Raw genomic sequence first — 21,266 nt, 5'->3', positions numbered from 1 at the left:
GTCTAGACCTGTCTGATTTTTTTCTTGTAAGAGCAATGTTTTGTGCTTAACAGTAATATAACTTTTCAGAAGGTGAAGTGCTGAGCACTGCTAACATTAACTAAAGAAACATCCCTCCCTTCAAACCCTTTCGGCAGGGTTATATCCAGTCAGTGTAACTGCTGTTTGCAGTAGGGTTAAACAAAATACAGTAAAGCCTTAGGACACTGCTATCACAGCTAGGCAGATAAGGAAATTGTTTTTCCTCAAAATACAAAGGTTAATGAGAATTAATAGTTTCACTTGTGTTTCATTAAAGACTTTCCTAAAGGTAGTATAGTCTAATTCCCTTCTTCTGTATCCTACATTGCACTAGGTTTTTAAGACTTCTAGTTAAAAGTTCAAAACTGTTTCTCAGACAGTTATATCCTTTTCATTTTCTTAGACTTCCATTATCTGCCAAGAAGGTGCTGATACCTCATCTCCCCATATATTTAGTTTATACAGAAGGCCTCTTAGTTGGCATGCAGTAATGTTATAGTTTGCTATGAATAAATTCAAGCTGAGTCAAAGGTGTTTATCTCATGTAGTTTATGTTGTTTATTGTTGGCTTTGCTGTTGTTTGCAGGGGTGGGGGAAGTTCTTTGTTCTTTTTTTGCTTTTGTCTAGGATGCTTTGTATTTTCTGGAATGCTTCTAAAGGTTAATCAGTGTTCCTGTTTCACATGTTGGTAAGCCATACCAGAATGTTTTGGATTTATCTTGGTCTATTCTTATATGAACTACTTTCTCTAAGATTTGATTTTAAAAAAGGTATTATATGGGTCTTCATATTGCCAAATGGAGAGCAACACGAATGACATGCAGCTAAAGTCAACATTATCAGCTTTTAACATGTGGACTCTCTACTGAAATAATTAAAATATTCTCTTCTGATGAAGGTTGCTGCTGCATCTGTATAAAGACCAACCATATATTCAGTTGCATTAGCCAGGGATTGAAAGAAATTATTACCCCCCTCTGCCCAGGACTCATGATGCCATAATGGAATGCATTTTCCAGCTGGTGGCATTTCAATTGGTGAGCAAATTGAACCAGCTATGAAGCTGAAACAGGAAGGACACAATATATGAAGAGAACCTGAGGGGGCATTCATGAAGAAAAGAAAGATAAGAGAGATGGTATTTTCAGCTGCCTATCAGGGGTTATGGAAAAGATAAACTTATTCTTTTCTTGAAGTTGCACAATGAGAGGACATTGGGCACCAGTCCCAAGTTGCAGTTTCCAAGTGAAAAACACATCCTCACAGTGAGAGCAGTACTCATTGCAGCAGTTTTCTCTGACAGGCTGTGGAATCTCTGTACTTGGAAATATTCCAAGCTAGACTCAAGGCTGTGAGCATCCTGTTTCATCAGTCAACCTGATGCAATTAAGTCTAAATTTCCTACATAGTATTGCTGTGCAATCAAGGGAAAATGTAATATTCACATAACACTCAGATGTAATTCTTTGTGGCACTCTGCAATTTTCAATTTTCAGTAGAAATTTCATGAGATTAGAGCTGTGATTCAGATCAGATTCAAAAGCCTGTGGTGGAATGTCTTCAGTACGGGTATGTAAGTGTATGTTTATACATGTACATGAACATATGCTCATGCATTTTTAAATGTATGTGTATGTTTATGGCATTACTGACCAAGTTCCAATTATGAAAAACACCACGTAATTGATAATACCCATAATTTTGGACTTGCTACTCATGTAATTGAAATGAAGATAATTTAAAAGAAATGTGCTAATTCTTGTAAATTATTACTAAATAGTAGCCTCTACATCGGTGACTTGATAAACTAAGCACATTCTGCAGATAAATTTGTGGTCAGAGAAATAAAAACTATATCAATGGCTCAAAAAGCCTAAACTATCAGCCTAGGAGCGCAACTGTAAATTCTGTTGCATTCTGTAATGGGCTTACTGTGGAGTTAATAATTAGTGTCTCTCACAGAAATTATGCTACCTATTTAGAAAATAACGACTTGTACATGCAATCTCTTCACATGAGGGAAAACTGTCAAAACTGTGGAAATCACTATCTGTAATGAAACATCTCCTTCTACTTGGAATTGGACATCTGACAAGATTGTGTCCAAACCAAATCAATTTTCCATCAGTCTTCTGCTTTTCATAAGACTGAACACCCTGATTGTTTTGATTCTGAAGACATAAGCCATGTACTGACACACAGAGCAAGAACTAAAAGTATTGCTAAACTTCTCTGCTACTCTTCTGAGGATCAGCATTTTAGAGACATCCAAGCTTTTTCTTTAGACCAGTTTAATTCAGCTGTAAAACCTATACAGAGTTCATTCTGATGGCTTTGCATAGGTTTAGACAAAATCTGAGATAGAGCTGTGGAATTCCTAGGGGAGTAAAGTAACTTTATGTTAATTAGGATTTGATAACAATTTTAGAAAGATACTATCTTAAGAATTTATTTAGAAGTACACCTGATAGTTTTCCTATTTGCAGTGAATCTTAGAAATGTATTGCTATGGCTTCCTCATGAAAGTTGTTGTCACAATGTGCATCCACAGAAAAGATTTCGCAAGCCTGTTTTTAAACACTTGTGTTTTTTTCATGACAAATTTTATACATATCAGCATAGATTCGTGAATTCTGTAGAATAAATTCCTGAATCAAAATCCACTACCTTTTTTTTTTTAACATTTTGGTAGCTAAATTGCATGTGAATAACATATGTTCTAAACATATGTTCTTAAGTCTTAACATTCTTAATCTGTTATATGCATCAGAACCTGCTGAGATGTATTGCAGCTGACTTATTTATCATAGGCTTGGTAAAAACCTCTTCCTTTTAAGAAGTGATATCCAGAATATATTTTGGAAATGCATTAGATAATTCAGTACCACTTACTAAAGATCTCTGTCAAGTACCTGCTGAAGAAAGTATATATGTGAAAATACAGATACTTTGATTCTCTTTTGTTCAGGATGTCCCTGTACAATGAAGTAGAAGTGCAGAATAATGTCTACTGCTGTCTGGTTTTATGTTTAATTAAAATTGAGAAGAGACAAGAGCTTCCAGAATTTATCAACACTTCCAAGTTTTCAGTAAAATTCGAAGTTTTCTGAAAATTTCCTTATTTTAAATAAGGTTGTATTTGCTATGCAGTATCTTTCATAATAATAAGAAGAAAAAATTGACTGAAGGGCTGTAATAGACACTTAAGACACAAATGACCTGGAATGAGAGAATAGGATATTATTTCCCTCAATTCAAGAATGGAGATTTCATCAAATCTATTTCAGCCACAGGTTTAAAAGTAAAAAAAAAAAAAAAAAGAATATTTGCCTTTTACAGACGTGCTTAAATTGTGTAGTTGGCTGCAAGGGGTTATATGAAGGCAAAACCTAAATAAATTCAAACTCACAAATTTTCAAAATTTGTGATACACAGAGAAGATAGAATATTCACCATTTAAACTCCTTCTAATCATTGTCAAAACTACATCTGGTCACTGGTAACAACTGTATCTCTTGCTGTAAGCCCGTACAGCCCTTTTTATGTCCCATGAGCACTTAAACACTGCGTATCACCTAAATACCTAAATTCTGTGCAAGACCTTATCAGCTATCAATAAGCTTACCTGAATAAATACCAATTAAAAATATCATTTTTAAATGTAATGGGTAGCTTCTAAAGCACAAAGGAATCAAAAGATCCACTACTAAAATTTGAACAAATCCTCATGTTATTTCAAATCTTCATTTTAAAGAATGTTCATATTTATCTTCTGCTATGCTAGGAAGCATAATTTCAGGTGAAAATATCATGTAATACTTTCTCTTTATTTCCAGAAAAAAAATTGTATGTTTGTTTGTGTTGGTTCCTGCACTTGGGTCACAACAATCTCATTCAGCACTACTGTCCTGGGGAAGAGTGGCTGGGAAGCTGCTCAGCAAAGAACCTTGGCCTGCTGGTCAACAGCCATCTGAACATGATCCAGGTGGGCAAGAAGGCTGATGCCATCCTGGCCTGTATCAGCAATAGTATGGCCAGCAGGACCAGGACAGTGATTGTCCCCCCCGTACTCAGCACTGGTGAGGCCACACTTTAAATACCATGTTCAGTTTTGGGCCCCTCACTACAAGGCCACTGAGGAGCTGAGACATGTCCAGAGAAGGAGCTGGTAAAGGGTCTGGAGCACAAGTCTTAAGAGTAGTGTCTGAGAGAACTGGGGTTCCTGGAAAAAAGGAGGCTCAGGAGTACCTTATCACACTCTACAATTTACCTGAAAGGAGGTTGCTGTGAGGAAGGGATAAATCTCTTTCCAGAGTAACAAGAGACAGGACAGGAGGAAGTGGCCTAAAGTTGCACCAGGGGAGATTTAGATCAAGCATTAGGAAAGAATTCTACACTGAAAGAGTAGTCAAGCATTGAGATAAACTACCCCAGTAAGTGGTGGAATCATCATCCCTGGAAGTGTTCAAAAGGTGTGTGGGTGTGGCTCTTGGGGATATGGTTTAGTAGTGAACACAGTGGTGCTGGGTTAATGGCTGGATTCAATAATTTTAGAGATCTTTTCCAACCTTAATGATTTTGTATTTCTATGAACTCGAACATAGGTTAATGAAAAAACACCTAGACAATCAACAGCAAGACACAGCTATAAAGTTCTCTTTGCCTTCTTCCCCTTCCTAATAGAAATTATTCTAAGAAATTATTGCATATTACAGTTAGTTGACAGCATGAGATTATTTGATGTTAACATGTTAACATAGTCTTGGAAAGAGTGAAACATAATGTCTGTTCCTTCCAAATTTGTAATTTCAAAGCAGCAATAAAACAAGAGTAACTGTCAGTTTAATCAATATTATGTGCAGTATGACAAATGTTTTGCAATTTCATTTCAGTCTGAAATTTTTCTTTTGGGAATTTCACAGCATATTTTCAGCATTCATTTAATAGTTTTCAAAAGTGTTTTATCAAACAACTTAATGTGACAAGTTTTCAGCAGCCTTATGTCTTGACAATCACTTAAAATCTAAATACAGTGGTTGTTCTACATTATAGTATATACCATTATTTTGTTGAAAAGAGTGTGGAAATTCCATTGTTAATGGTCAGACGTCTTTGTGTGAATCATTCTATTTTGTGAAATATTGTGGAGTACAAAAATTTCAGTCATCTAGAAGAGGGCGCATATTAATATACCATAATACTGATACATAATACTGATTCTTTAGCATTAATCTGGATTTAATAATGTGTTTGAAGGTTTTAAGTGCTGTCAGAAAGGGATTACCATATGAGTTTCTTCAAACGTGTTTACAGTGCAGAAGTCTTTGGAGGTCCCCTTTCAATTGTGAGATGGTTCTTTCCCAGAATCATGCTTGCATTTTGACATTTGTCTAATTAGTAATATATTCTCTTGTTCCATACTAAAATTCTCAGGAATGCTTCAGTTTATGCTGGATGCTAGTTGAAAGGTGAATCAGAGTTCAACAATGAGAAGGAAAGTATGTGAGAGAATGTTTCAGGCGCATAAGTCAGGCCTTTCCTGAACTTTGTATTTTCCCTATGACGGGCTTTTTGTTTACTAGAATGCTCTTGGCAGTATGCACTTTTTCAATACAGTGATTTACTATAAATTAATCAGAAATGCTAACATTTTCATATGTCTCTGATATGATATTTTAAATATTTGGTTTCAGTTCAAATGACTACTGTATAAGAAATACTAATGTCAACTACCATTTGTAAATACTTCACTCCTCAAACAAAACTTTAACTAAAACATTCTCCAGAAACAGCATATGTGACATGACACAAAACACATAGGCTTTGAGATGCATAATGAAGATAGAAGAAACCGAGTTGTTGCAAATCTTTATAGTGTGGAGAGTCATAGAGAAATGCATTTTTCCTCTATGATCTTGCAATTACCTGTGACTGCATTTTGATTTTAATGGCTACCTGTTTTTAATTCAGGTTTAAAGAACAGGAATAAAAAAAAAAAATCCACTCTAGTGCTCTTACTGAAGTTCCAATTACCTTTTGAAATATTATCTTAATTGCAGTATTTATTAATCATTTATGAAAGTAGAGGCTTTTTTTATAGACATGATCTTGCATATGCCTTCAGCCCTTGCTTTGTGCTGTATTCCATTACATTTCAAGGCTAAGTAGGGTCAGGACAGGTCAGTGAATGATTATGAGATTATAAGTATATTTTTAGGTGTTACCACAAAGAAGAGTGTTAATGATTAATATCTTGTTTTCACTCCTGAACATTACAACAGTTACAGGACTGTGAATAGATTGTAAAAGCAAGGCCATAACCACTCAGCCGCTTTGAGTTGTTAAAGACCCAAGAGATTATTTTGAGGCTTTTAAGTTTTGGTGCTAATGGGCTCATTAATCAGACTGAGAAATTCATAATAAAAACCAGTATGTATGAGTAGAAGACAGACAAGTTCAAATGGGATATTAGACACATTTTAATGTTTAGAATGATTGCTTCTGAAAGCTACCATGAAAGCTGCAAATTATCCATCTCCGCATGTCTTTGAGCTGATGCCTTTATAGGAAGCAATCTTCAGTGAATCAGATGTTATTAGGCTCAACAGAAGGGTAACTGGGTTGAAACAAAACTGAAAGGGATTCCAAGGCAGTTTCCTGCTTTGAGAAACTGTTCAACACAAAGCTGAAAGGAATGGCTGATAACTCTAGAGAGCTGTGCAGCCCTTCAGAGTGACCCAGACAGGTTGGAGAGAGGAACTGTCTGAAATTCAACAAAGGCAAAACAGTGTCTTGCACCTGGGGAATAATAACCCTGTGCACCAGTACAGGCTGGGGACTGACCTGCTGAAAAGCAGCTCTCAGGCCATGAAAAGGACTTGGGGGTCCTGATGGACAGCAAGCTGTCCATGAGCTGGCAGTGAGCTCTTGTGGTGGCCAACAGATGGCCAACAGAATCCTGGAATGCATTAGGAAGAGCCTTGCCAGCAGGTCAAGGGAGGTGATCCTTCCCCTCCACTCACCTCTGGTGAAGCCACACCTGGAGTACTGTGTCCAGTTCTGGGCTTCTCATTACAAGAGAGACAGAGCTCCAGGAGCAAGTCCAGCAGAGGGCTATGAAGAGGATGAATATCTCTGTTATGAGGAAAGGCTGAGGGAGTTGGGCCTGTTCAGCTTTGAGGAAGAGACAGCTGAGAGGGGAACCTAATCAATGTATATAAATACATGAAGGGACAGTGTGATCAAGGCGATGGTGTGAAACAATTGGACAAGAGGCAATGGGCAGAAACTGATTAACAAAAAGTTCCCCAAATATGAAAAAGAACTTCATTACTTTGTGGGTGACTGCATATTGGAACAGGTTGTCCAGAGACCCTGTGGAGTCTCCCTCACTGGAGATATTTAAGAACCATATGGACATAATCCTGTGCAATGTGCTCTAGGATAACCCTGCCTGAGCAGGCAGGTTGGACCGGATGACCTTTCTAACCTTCCCTAAACCTTTCTAACCTTCCCTTCTGTGAACTGCATCCTATGTTATTACACTGGTTCTAAAAGACGTGTTCTCATCCTATCCACTGGAAATCTGTTCCCAAGCTTAATGCTTTAACAGCAAGAAATACTTTTTTTTCTGATTTCCAGTTTTCTTTCAATCAGATTTAATTTATGTGAGTTTCCTGTTACACTTGTTACCCTCCATTTTCCTTGTTTTCCTCTTCTGTGCCTGTAATCAGTGTAAACAAGACAGGGGCTCTATTAGGACATAAATATCCTCACCTTTACATAAATCAACATAATCATAAATCAGCATGTTCTCTACATTATTCTCATACTGAATCCAAAACACAGCACTGCACCAGTTATTAAGAAGAAAATGAGCTCTATCACAGCCAAAAGCAGTACAGTAGGAAAGAACGAAAAGTTGTGCTAGAAGAGTAAGAAACTGAGATTGTCATGGTGACTACTTTCCTGAAGTGTTACAATTTAAACCCAGAAAACTGTCATTCTGTTATCTATGTGAGAAGGGTTGCATTCCTGCTGTGGAAACAGAGCAATTTAAACAGCTGGGGCAGCTCATATTTTCCATACTTGGGAAGTGCTAAGGGTAAATCTTAGACAAGTAAGAGCAAAACCAGACAATCACCAGAGTCAGTACCAGTATGTACCCACACTATACGATACTGTACCATTGTGATAATTTGCACTGTGATTCTGTATTTTTGCCACTTTCATCCTTTTAAATCCAAAGTGCCTCTGGATGATTCACAGTACTGATCTCTTCTGCTATTTACTTGAAATTGTGCTGTGAACCTATCCAATGACAAATATATCAATCTGGGCCAATTCAAGTCAGAAAACAGAATCATAGAATACTTCAAGTTGAAAAGGACTCTCAGGGATCATTGAGTCCAACTCCCAGCCCTGCACAGGACAATCCCCAAGAGTCACACCATGTACCTAGGAGCATTGTTTAAATGTTTCTTGAACTCTGTCAGGTTTGATGCCGCTACCACTTCCCTGGGGAGATTTATTTTGGGAAAGTAAACAAGCATTAATAAAGACCCCCAAAAAAGGGAAAGAAAAAAAAAATAAAAGAAGGAAAAAAAGAAAGATGCAATAATTAATAGTGATAAAATTGGTTTACAGACTGCTAGAGTTTTGTTTTTCCTAGATACCATGGTAGGAAGAAAATGTTGTGCATACATTGAGGCCTAATGCCGAGAAGCTCCAGGATTTGTGGGATGCAGGACCTTCCAGGACAGTGTTGGAAGATTGTTTCAGTTAGGGGGAGCAAAATGTGTACATGTCCTCATCCATCTAGCAAATTGCGCCTGTTTTGTGTACAGGTTTAGGCTTCTGGAATCTTACTAGATGTGTGTAGCGGGTTCAGTTTGTAACTGGGCAGAAACACCAATTTAGTGTAGTGGTTCTGTTCAAATTATCACTTACTTATCTACCTTCTGTGAGATAAGAGTTAGGAGAAAGCAAAGCAGGCACAAAACTTAAAAGAATATAAAGAAGTTTATTAACAGACCTAAAAGGAAGGAAAAAAAAAAATCATACCACACCTTCAAAACACTTCTCCTCTTTCTCCTACCTCAGGATTTCAGCTCTTCTTGCTTTACTTAATGTCTGCAGGCTTCATCTATTCTGGAGGAAACTTACAGCACTAAAAGGGTTAACCTCACCTGGGCTGTGCAGCTGGAATTCGCTTATCGCTGTTGGTCACATGATCTTTGCTGGGCAGTGGGCAGCTTCAGCTGAATCTTGGCCGCACTGGAGGGGGGGTGTAGAGCCGGGCCGCGCCGCCTGCACAGAGCAGGGCTCTGGGGGGGCCGCGGATGGAACAGGGCCTCGCGGCTCCAGGATGGCTGTGTCCCAGCCCAGCCTGGCCTGAGCAGGGCCCAGCCCAGCCCCGCTGGGCTGGGCCCTGCTCAGTTACCTGTCCCAAGGCCGGAAGCAAGAGAGAGCTTCCGGGGGTTTGTCCATTCTTAAATGTGGACCACAGAGGCGGTCAAAATTTTAAGTGGCTTAAAAAATTGTCAATATTCAAACTAGCCAGTTGATTGGTTCTGTTAAGTCATAGAGGAAGCTGTAAGCACCTCTTTGCAAGAAAATCCCTTCTGGGACTATGCTTGCTAACCCATGTGAAAAAGAATATGTGCAGGATGTGAGACAAGATCCTTCACCAATACAAGAAAAAAATATTAATCATTCTGACATAGCTTGAAAGTTTTTAGCCAGTTTATCATTAATAAACCAACATGGCAGCAAATGTCTGTGAGCAACTGGTTGTGAGCTACACTTAGAATGTGGTATCCCAGAATGCTGCATCATATTGACAATGAATGACAGTATAGTATGGCTAATTCTGTAGCCTCATATCCTAAAACTCAATTATTATTGTTATTATTATTTTTAATTAATTTAAAAGTTGCAAGTAAAAAAAGAAAATATTTAGATTTTGAAAGTCTAACTTAGTCATCTAGAAGTCTCATACTAAGATTTCAGTATGCTGTGTGAGATGGTACCCACAGTTGCAGTCTCTTCTATCCTTAACATGCTGTCTGCTCTCCCCAAAAAGCAGCAGTTTCTTATCTCTCTTCCCACTGACAAAGTTCAGAGGAGCATACACAGATATGTAGGATCTCTTCCACCGTCCTTTGAACACCCCAGCCCTTATACCCCTTTTGTAATGATTATATTGGGCTGGCATCTGGTGCTGGAAGAAACGTAGATCCTTGGATTACCTAGGTCAGCTAGAGCTCACTCTCAGATAAAATCTGAGATTTGGTTAGAGATTCAGGATCCGAGGTTCAGGTTTCCAGATAGAATCTGGGATTTGGCAGGAGAACCAGACTATAAGGCTATTAATAAATAGTGGTCCTTTTTCTAATGGGAGTTCACAAACCTGAAAAGCCCATTCTTCTTAGGGAAGAAATTACACAATGTTATAAAGGGGGTGTAGTATTATATGATACACAGCTGATATGGAAAATCAGGCATAAAAACAAGAGGTTTGAATTCAGTGTAACACAGCAGCAGTAATTCCAGACTGAAATAGCTTGGGAATTGACCAATATCAAAATTTGCTTTCATGTCTTATCACTTCAGAAAGTATACTACCAATATGATTTAATATGAAAATCAGATGCACTATTTATTCATTTATTTAAATCTTCTCATGAAAACCTCAATTCTAAACTAAAAGTAGTATGAGCTTAAAATATTATGGACATTAGTGATGTACTAAGTGAAAGCCTAGTATATGGATATCTTAGTTTTGGCATTAGTTTATTTGGTGTAAATTTTTTAATTGTTAAGATCACAGTGTCCAAATCGCAAAAACATAAAACATTTTAAATAAGACCCATACATCCAAAACCAGAAAACCTGCTAAGCATTTTACTTCCTTGGCATTTCTGGTGTAGCAGGTTCTGAATAGCACTCTCAGAATATGACATTCTTTGTCAACATATGAAATTATTTAATATTTTTGAGGTTCTTCATTATAACTGATATATGCTGATTAGTGAAATCAATGACATAAACATCAATGAAAACTAGCTTTTGCTAGATAATTTGAGATAATTTGATAATTTGATTCCATGTGGAATAATGATCATTACAAGTTAAGATTAAAAAAATCTAATTCAATTGTGTTGGTGACATCATTATAAAGATATGTGGTATTAAATTTCATTTGCTAATAATTTAATTTTATTAGAGCCTTTATGTTTATATGATGCACACTCTATTAAATACTTGGGCAATTGCTTATCTGCCTTTAAATGTAGATGTGTTTTGTTTACATGGCTCTACTGTTCTGATGCTTCATGCTTATTTAATGCTAACCCTGTGTACTGCTGAAAAGCTTTACAAGTGAAACATCTCTGCCATTGAAATGCTATGACTCCACAGCAATGGTTGCTGCATGGTCACTTGGAGAAAGTGGAAGAGCAGTCAAGTGACACAGCTTTGTCCAAGCAGGTTCAGAGACTTTCATACTTTCTACTGTAGGTTACATTTTCTGAATTAAAAGCAAAAATCCACTACTCCACTTATTTAAAACATGGAAAGGCTATGCAAGTGATGCATGCAGAAGGGGCCCAGTGCATCTAGTGAGACTTATGAGATAATGAAGACCAGATCTACAAATCCTCTTAAGTATTTGAGTCAAAAATTACAGGTCCTGGAGACTCATACACCTCTGTCACATAATCTTCGGCACACTTTAAGGTTCAGTACCCTTGTTCTCCTAATAAAGTTTTATGTGCCCATGAGGACCTAGGCATTCCTGAAAGCACTTCACTAGAACAGGATGAGAGGAAATGGCCTCTGCTTGTGCCAAGGGAAAAGGACACTGAATATTAGGAAAAATTTCTTCCCTGAAAGGGTGGTCATAGTGTGGAATCACCATCCCTGAAAGTACTCAAAAAACATCCAGATGTGGTATGTGGTACTTGGACATGGTTTAGTGCTGAAGATGCCAGTGTTAGGTTAATGGTTGAACTAGATGATCTTAAGTCTTTTCCAGCCTTAATGATTCTCTAATTCTGTAACTGTGTAGCTCAGTTCCTATCTTGCACCTTAATTTCAGGAGAACTTTAATTTTATTAAATGTATCATGGAAAGATGTCACAGATATCTGTTGTATCCTGTAGAACAGTTAGCCATTGAAATATGCTTTGCTGCTCCAAATGAAATTAACCTCAAGAAATTAAAATGTTATCTAGGAAGATTTAACATTCATTAGTCTGTTCAGGAAATGCTAATGAGTTGAAGGAGAGAATTTTTAGCTCTGAAGATCAAAAACCTGGATTTTATAGATATATAATCAGAATTATATCCATGACACTTATATTATATATATGTATATATATGGCATATTTATTACATATATGGTATATTTATAATATATATGGCATATTATATGTATAAAACATAATATATATTTGTTACTTTCTGCAGTACTCATGCCTGAGTAACATGAAATTAATGTAAGTCCAGATGTTTAGTAGAAGAGATTTGAGCTCATATGTTTTGTCTGAAAACTTTGTTTGATTCTACTTTAAGTCAATGGTCAATCAGTACAGAGGGTGGAGTAAGTTCTCTTTAAGCATATATGCAAATGAAAAACATTAAAAGATGACCAAAAAGACCTTAATCAAACCTAAAATTATTGTTCTGAAGTTAGAGCTCCTGCTTTGAATGCTATTCTTAATTAATTGAGTTCTGTGAGTTCCTGAAATGTGTTCCACCACCACAATGCTTCTCTATAGTACTGGGTCTTTGGATTAATATGCTATTGCAGAGTTTGATGTTGGTTCCTATTAAGAAGTAGAGTTATATTTTTTTTCATAATGGGATTTAATCTCAGTTGAACCACGCTTAATTAAACTTTGTCTTATAAATCATTTTATTGAGAAGTGCAATGAAATTTTGTGAATTTTATGACTTTTTAATTAAAATGAATTAAGCCAGCTTGTGGTTAAGTGCCTGCCTACAAACTAGTTCCCTTACATTTCCAAGATATTCTACAATGTTCTGGACACACAATTTAAACTTTATCAGGAGGTAATAGTTTAAAACCTCATTCCAGAGAAATCTACATTTTTAGGGTCCTATTGACATTTAATCTAGTGATTTTGAAAATAACCGAGTCCTGTTTTGATCCAATTATCAATTATGTTAAGGTAATTTAACAGCATGGTTAATGTAGTCCATGACCATATATATATACCTTTGATTTTCTGTTGTGTCAGCATCCTATATATGTAGAGTTAAAAAGTAACTGATTGAAAATTAAGTTTTACCTATCGAAGCATTCACATTCATAATAAAAAGCATAATTTTTAACTATATCTGATTTATTCCATCTGCACTTACGTATTTTATCTGTAATTACATTACACATTTCAAGGATCTACTGTCTCATGATTTTGTCATGTCTATGTCTGCATTATTCATCTCTGCTACCTTATATAAAATAGTACGCAGTTAATTTTTAATAAATATGCTTAAGCAGTAAATTTCAAAAAATATGAAGTTGGAGAATGAAAATAAGAGTTTCCTTCTATTGCATCAGGCAGGGAAGGACAGCATGTCACATACTAGAGCCGGAGTATAATTCTGATGTTGCAAGTCTTGCGCATTTTTTTCCTGTATTTGTTATAATGTCTTAGCGATACTATGTTAGTTCTATTTCAGTTTCCAATGACCAGTCAGTCCTTCTCCTGGTGCAGACCCAAACAAGCAATTACAGATAGCATTGATTTGGATTTTGATAGCTGAATTCAGCTAAAAACTGAATTTAGTGGGTGTAGCAGTGGTATTATCCACTTCCCTCAGTTTCGATATTCTTACACTTAAGTCCTTGATTAACGTTTTGTCATTCTTTCCCCACTTCTCGTCTTAGAACATCTATCCAAAACAGAATAATGAAATTCATTACTATCTATTAGATGTTGTAACTTACTGCTCCCTCTATTACTTTTTACATTTTTGGTTTATATAAAAATTTTGTTCTTTTTTCTTGTGCCTCCAGTCTTCAACTACTTCACTTTCGTCTTATAATTGTCTGTGGATCAAGAATATGAAAACACATTTACAATTTCTCCACAGATATGAAGCACCCTACAAGAAATGTTTGGAAAAAAATATCTGTAGAACTGTGATTCTGCTGTGTCCTGTTGATGTAGAGTAGGTAGTTCAGGGAGTGCTTAATTCAGTCAGTAGGATTCAGACAGCTAAATGCAACACTTTTTTTGTTGTTTATGTTTTATGTCGTTTATAAAATAATTTTATAAAACCAATTTAGTTTATAAAACCTATTTTATTAGTCCTGGTTCTGTCCAGGACAAGGTTAATTTTTTGCAGGAGTGGGGCATAGCAAGGACATGGAAGTTGGTCTGTAAAACCTTATGTCATTGCCAGGAGTGTAGGGGAAAGGTCTCTTCCAAGGGGGAGCAGTTCCTTCCAGTCAAGTAAATGTGACAGAGGGATCCATCTGGTGTTGTCTATTGGGGATGGGGGGGTTGGTGTGGGGGCTGTGGTTCTGTGTGAATCGTTTCCTTTCTTGTAGTATTGTTGCTGTTACTGTTTGTTTCCTTACCTCATTGCTTTTTCCTGTAAATTGTTCCTATCTCAACCAGTGACCTGTACCTTTTGTGCCTCCAGTTTTCCTCTCCAGCCCACCACAGGGAGGAGGGGTGACGGAAAAAGCAGGCGAGCAAGAGAGTGTCATGTGGTTTGGAGAGTCTTGGTGGGAGCACTGAACTGGGGAGTACCATTCCTAAACCACAACAGTATTAGTTTTCAATACTGTGGGATTTTAATTGCTGTAAACATTTTGCATGATAACTGGATATTAACAATCTGTTTTAAACAAGGTCAAAAAATAATCCTTAATTCATGGTGCTATCTTCTCCTCATATGTGTAGACAGAAATCTAGATATTCATAATATAACTACGTATGACTGACAAGTTATTTAAGAAATAGATCAGACAGTGAAAATATCCAGGAAAATGTAGTATGTGCATGTAAAGACTTACAATATATTTAATGTGCTCAACTACAACTGAGTTTATAAAAAATTCAAACAACCGCCTTTACTAATTCTGACAATTTTTAATTACAGTATTATCATATAATCTTCATATTTTTTTCGGAATATATTTATATATGAATTGCAACTATGGCTGTTGAACTCTAATCGTTTATGTTTCGTTTTTCTCATGAGCTGCAAGGGTATGGCAGAGCATACCCATATCTGGGTATGGCAGATATAGACTAATCTTATGGCTTATTAGCTTTAACAGTTATTTTTTATTTTCTTGCTGGATCTGAAATTACTGGACTACTGGATCTGAAATACCTTTTTCTTCACAGGAGAATATAATGGAAGTTATAAGAAATCAAGAATTTTTACTTCTACCAGCCGAAGAACTCCATAAACTTCTTGCCAGTGATGATGTGAATGTTCCTGATGAAGAGACCATTTTCCATGCCTTAATGATGTGGGTGAAGTATGATATGCAGAGGCGATGCAATGACCTAAGTATGCTGCTTGCTTATATCAGATTACCACTCCTTCCACCTCAGGTATTTTTAGAATTATGCAATCATCATCATCATAACAACAAGATCGTCATAATTATTGTGTTCTTGTGAAAACTCTCATCAGTTTATAATCTGCAACTTCTGAATACTCTGTGTGTTTAAAAGCAAACCTGTTCAGAATCAGAAAAAATAGGTGGTAGCCTTTCACCCTGAGTGATCTCTCTTGAGGATTGGGCCAACACATACACAAGAAGGGCAGAGTTGTGAAACTGAAGAGGAGTAACTGCAGATTTCATAACATGCTAAGGATAACAGGCAGAATAATAAATATTCTCAGTAAAAAACCCAGCAAAATCTAAACAGAACAAACAAACCAACAACAAAAAACCACATGGGGCTTATGACAGATACCAGGCTGAGTCAACAGTATGAATTAAGAGAACTGTATATTGTTCAACAACAAAAAATTCTGTCACCAGGCCATATGAAGTTATTATTCCTGTAATAGCTGGTGCTGCTAAGGCTGCACCTGCACTTTTGTTTCCAGTTTTGTACTCCACAATTTGATAGGCATAGGAGAAAATTGGAGAAGGTCCAGGGGTGGGCTACCAAGATGGTATGACAGCTAGGAAAGGAGAAGCAGAAGAAGTGGGCTTGTTCAGTCTAGTGAAAAGAAGACTAAGCGATGACCTAATAGCAACTCAAGGCCTGAAGGTAAGATCATGGAACCACATTCTTGAGCGCACCACAAAATGTAAGAAGAGGCAAACGTTCCAACTTGCAGCATGGGCAGTTCAGTTTGGACATTGGCTTGGGGAGGAATCACTTGGAATGCAATGAACAAATGTAGCAGTTTTTTCAAAGGCTAAGTGATCTTCTTCATTGAAGGTTTTCCTGAATTAGCTAGACCAGATCACTAAATCCAGTGTTGGCAGAAGCCCTGATGTGACTTGACCTAGGTGACCACTGGAAGTCAGCTGGATCTCCTTTCTTATGAATGCTTCTATGAATCTGTGATTCAGGCTTCAGCTCCTGATTTTTTTTTTTTTCCCCAGAGAACTAAGTAGCAATTTTTTTCCATAATTCCATACAACTGGTCATTCTCCTTTCAGTTAGTGTACTGGGTCTGCATGGAGTGAAGTTAACTTTCTTCATGGCAGCTGATAAGGTGCTGTGCTTTGCACTTACTGATAAAACAGGTGAAAGTAACCCATCTTGTTAACAGATCCCTTGGGGCAGATTAGAGTGAAACAACACTGAATGACTGGTGTTTTTAAACATACATGCGTAGGCTTTATTGTAGAACAATTTGGTTGTACAGGAAAACAGGTATATAGCTATTTACAATATAAAAGCATAAAAATGTCACTTAAGAAAATGTATAAGAAAGAGAAGGAAGGGATAAGATTAGAAAAATTTCACCACCTGTAGGCCTCAAGATGAGACTTGTTTTGATGTCTGTTGAAGTGATGGTCACCACATACTGATCAAATGAAAATTTCAGACTGGATCACCAGCTGACAGAGGAAATCCCAGGAAATCCACAGGACAAAAAAGCTACTTGGTTTATATTCTCTCTGGTAGGAAAGCCCAGGTACCTCCCTGGGAGTGGGGAATTTCAACTGGATGATGTAATGTTGTGGATCATGGGACACTTCGGGAGTCTTTGGCACCTTCTAAGATACACCTGCCTATTACATCAATGAATTTGAGTCCCTTAAGACCCATTATGGCCCATCAGCAGAGCTCAATACCTTCAGGCTACATGTGGATGCCCCAGTACTTCGGAAAAGGGGAGTTATCACAGCTGAGGCACTTGAGTAGAGACAGTAATGTGCATGGAAGGATTTGCCTCTGTCCTTACCTGGTTCAACACCCAGCTATAGCCTGAGGTGTCAGCTGTGCTTGCTCTCTGCACCTCGGAGGTTACTTTGCACAGGTCAGCTTGTTCCTGATTGTTTGAGCCGCCAGCATTCCAGTCTCTCTTCCAGTATCACTTGAGGAGTGCTCCCTTTACCTTATCTCAAGTTCCCCTCACAGTCCGAATTCCAGACAGTAGGCATATTTGGGGAGAGATGGAGAGATGGGTTTCCATGGTCCCAGATGAACAGCTGCATCTTTGCAGTTTTCTACTGTGGGCAAAAGTCCTCCAATGATTTTAGCAATTTAAGCCATTAACCATTTCAGTCTCTTACACAGTGCTGGTAACACACGTGTTTTGGCTATTGCTGAGCTGCACTTATATAGCAAGGGGGTAGGTGACTAGTGAGTTGGGTACATGAAAAGAAAATGTTTAAAAACTGTTTATAAGGAGATTTAGAAAGAAATATTTTATAGTGATATACTGGCAATTCTTTTGAACTTTCTGTTCTATTTAATATGGAAATTAAGTCATACACACTGGTGCTGGTCTGTACTTGAGAACTGCTTCATAAATATATCAACTATAATGCTAAAAAAGCAAGGTGTTTTTTGAAATTAGAAATAAGATATAACAAAATTTCAGCAAAAAATTATTGAGACCTGAAAGTGAAAATTTACTTTTTATTACCAAAAGGTGATTTTTTTCTTGCTGTGGTTTATACTTAAATATATATCAAATAAAACCCTCTATCATTTTCATTGCACTGGAAATTAACTGAAGAGCTCTCTGGAAAGAAGCCAGGTCAAAATTAGCAGCTAATCATTGGACCTTTGAAAAAAACCCGATTTATATTCCTTACTTTTAAATTCTTTTGAAAAATATGAACTCATAGACTACAGAGATTATTAACAGATTGGAAAGATTGTACTGAGATCCTCTTAAAATGAAGCTTTAAATTTGTATCCTGGGTTTTCATGATACCTCATTTCACTCTCAAGGCGCAGTAATTATATTGGCAATGTAGTCAGACTTAAGTACTACAATATCAAACAATGGGATTCATAATCCAGTAGGTGAATTTAGTAGAAGTCAAGCCAGTATTAACACGTTAAAAGGAAACTATAATGAAGCTGAAAATGAAATAATAGAACCTGCAATGTTGCCATAGAAACTTTTTTGCTTCTTTGATTTGCCTGGAACCATCTTCTGAATTAAAACAGTTCATATTTCTTCATTCAAGTCAAAAAGCAAATATTGGTAGCTTGGCCAATATAAGAAATTATTTCACATTATAATAAGTAGTTACATAGGTAATAGGCAATATAATAGCTAATATAATAATAAGAATACTTTCCAATAGGTGTTCCAGACATTTTATGTTGATCCATACAGGAAACATAATTTATGCTCGTTTTTGTTCTTAAGGGATTTGTAGAGGGTAAAAATTTGGTGGCACTCCTAAAGCTTATTAATGCTGAAGTATTTAGATTATTTAATTGAATTGTTAATTTACAAGCTTATTATGAATTTTTTTCACTGTAACTTTTAATAGCATTCTGTACAGAGAGTAAGTTAAACAAGTTAAGAAACAAGCAAAAACTATATTTAAAATGACATTTAGTCAGTTGTTAAAAAATTATGAGAAGCTACTTTTGTGGCTAAGTGGTGGTACTCTTGCCCTCAATTTTCAGCAGTATTTTTGAATGAATTTTAAATTAAACCCTTTTAATGTTAAAAAATCCCAAAAAATTAGTACATGTAAAACAAAACAAAAACACTACAGACAGTTTATATACAGGTGTGTGTGTGTATGTATATATACATATATATGTCTTTTTTTTTTTATATGATATGATAAACATATACATAGTCACAGCATCAAAATGACAGGATGCCTGAGGTTGGAAGGGACCTCTGGATAACCTCTGGTCCAACACTTCTGCTCAAGCAGAGATAACCTGGAGCCATTTGCACAGGACTGTATCTAAATAGTTTTAAGTAATTCCAAGGATTGTGCCAGTGCTTAGTCACCCTAACAGTATAAAAATGTTTCCTGATGTTCAGCAGAAACATCCTGTGTTTCAGTTTGTGCCCATTGACTCTGGTCCCCTGGGCACCACTGAAAAGAGCCTTGGTGTCTCTTTTATGCAGCCTCTCTTCATGTCTTTATGAACATTGGTAAGATTTCCCAAAGGTTCTGCTTTTCTGGGATGAACTGACCCAGCTCTCTCAGCCTTTCCTCATAGGAGAAGTGCTGCAGTCCCTTCATTATCTTTGTGAGCCTTCACTGTATTCTCTACAGTATGTTCATGTCTCTCTTGCACTGAGGAGTCCAGAATTGGACACAGCTCTCCTGGTTTGACCTCACCAGTGCTGAGGCTGGGGGAAGAATCACTTTCCTTGACTTACTGACAATACTTTATCTAATGCAGCTCCAGATAACTGCCTGTCTTCTTTGAGGCAAGGGCACAGTGCTGGCTCCTGTTCTGCTAAGCTACTTTCCAGCTGGGTGGCCCACAGCATCTATTAGTGCATGAATGTACGTTACACATACACATGGGCATACACACATATATATATGCATTTATTTAATTCTTTCATAGTAGAATGTAGTTAAGAACCTTTTCCTTAGAAGTGAAAATCTATAGTTTTGGAAAGATATATCCATTAAGGTATGATTAGAGAATAGCTAAAGGTGTTCTCACCTTAATCTCTGATGACGTGATACAGTGATTGCTATTCCCACCCCTCAGGGAGCAAAACAGTTCATCTAAATCCTCACTAAATGGATATAGACAAAAGTCTAACCTTGCAGCTGAAGCTGAAATATTAACTTCTGGCCATGAAGGCACATGGTGTAGAAGAGATTGAATCTATTCCACTGAATTCTCCTTATCTTTCTCTCCACCTTTCTCAAAACACAATAGTTTATTCTGTGTTTGTATCTCCTGTTCCCTGACTCAAGCTGTGCTGTGAAGCATTCGATGCAATGCAGCTGTGTATTTGAGCCTCTGCCTATTTTGATTACTAATGATGTAATCATGTTTACTAAGATGAAAAGCTGGTTGCTGCTGTTTGTCTGTACACAATGTAATGTATCTGTTAATGTTGATACTACAGCATGAGCCAAGAATTCTGCAGCTTCTGTTGGGCAAAACATTATTTTTATGGTGTTTTTTAAGAGTCTGAGAAGTTGCTGATGGTACTTGGGCTGCTGAAGGAACTTACAAGCAAGAGTTAGAAGTTAACACGATACTGAGTACCTAGAATAGCATGACAGTAAAGATGAGGATGTGATACTGTTCTAGTGTTTTTCAGATGTGCATGATAAAAAGAGCACAAATATTTCATGGTAGAAATGCTTAAATTAAAGCTAACTTGTATTTCAGAAGTGTGCTGGGTTTATAAAGGCTGTTATTTGCATCCACTTGTAACAGTAGGAGAGTTAAAAAATATCATAGAGTAAAGCAGAGATATTACTGTCTTTTCCTCTGCAACACTTTTAATAATACCACTTTCAGAGGCTTGCAATTCACATCAGTAGGATAATGCATAGTCTTTGAGTATTAAATACATTGTGGCTCAGATCCAGTGAACCTGTTATAGGCATCTAAATTAGATTTCTTGCCCAGGAGCAGAAACAATGCAGTCCTTATAAAATGAAGTAAATACCATGTAAGCCACTGGAGAGAAAGTAAACAGATCCACATGAGTTGTCCTCTTATTTATGCAGAGTTGCTGTAGGTAACTTGTAGGAAGCACTGAGCCTCTAAATCCCCTTAGAATTCACACATTACATCTGACTGTACATGATCTGA

The 21,266-nt window shown here is 36.9% G+C and overlaps 1 protein-coding gene across 2 annotated transcripts in view; it reads left to right on the top strand.

The window, feature by feature from the left end:
* Positions 1-21,266, top strand: part of KLHL1 (kelch like family member 1) — a 196,988-nt gene that overhangs the window by 107,863 nt on the left and 67,859 nt on the right. For both annotated transcript variants that reach the window (XM_032099888.1, XM_032099889.1), the window contains exon 5: positions 15,414-15,626. In XM_032099888.1, coding sequence (XP_031955779.1) covers positions 15,414-15,626 — 213 coding nt within the window. The remainder of the gene's footprint in view (positions 1-15,413; positions 15,627-21,266) is intronic.

Source organism: Corvus moneduloides, chromosome 2, assembly GCF_009650955.1.
Source record: "Corvus moneduloides isolate bCorMon1 chromosome 2, bCorMon1.pri, whole genome shotgun sequence".
Classification (NCBI taxonomy): Eukaryota; Metazoa; Chordata; class Aves; order Passeriformes; family Corvidae; genus Corvus; species Corvus moneduloides.
Note: the sequence above shows the minus strand (reverse complement) of the source record. Positions and strands in the feature narration are given on the sequence as shown.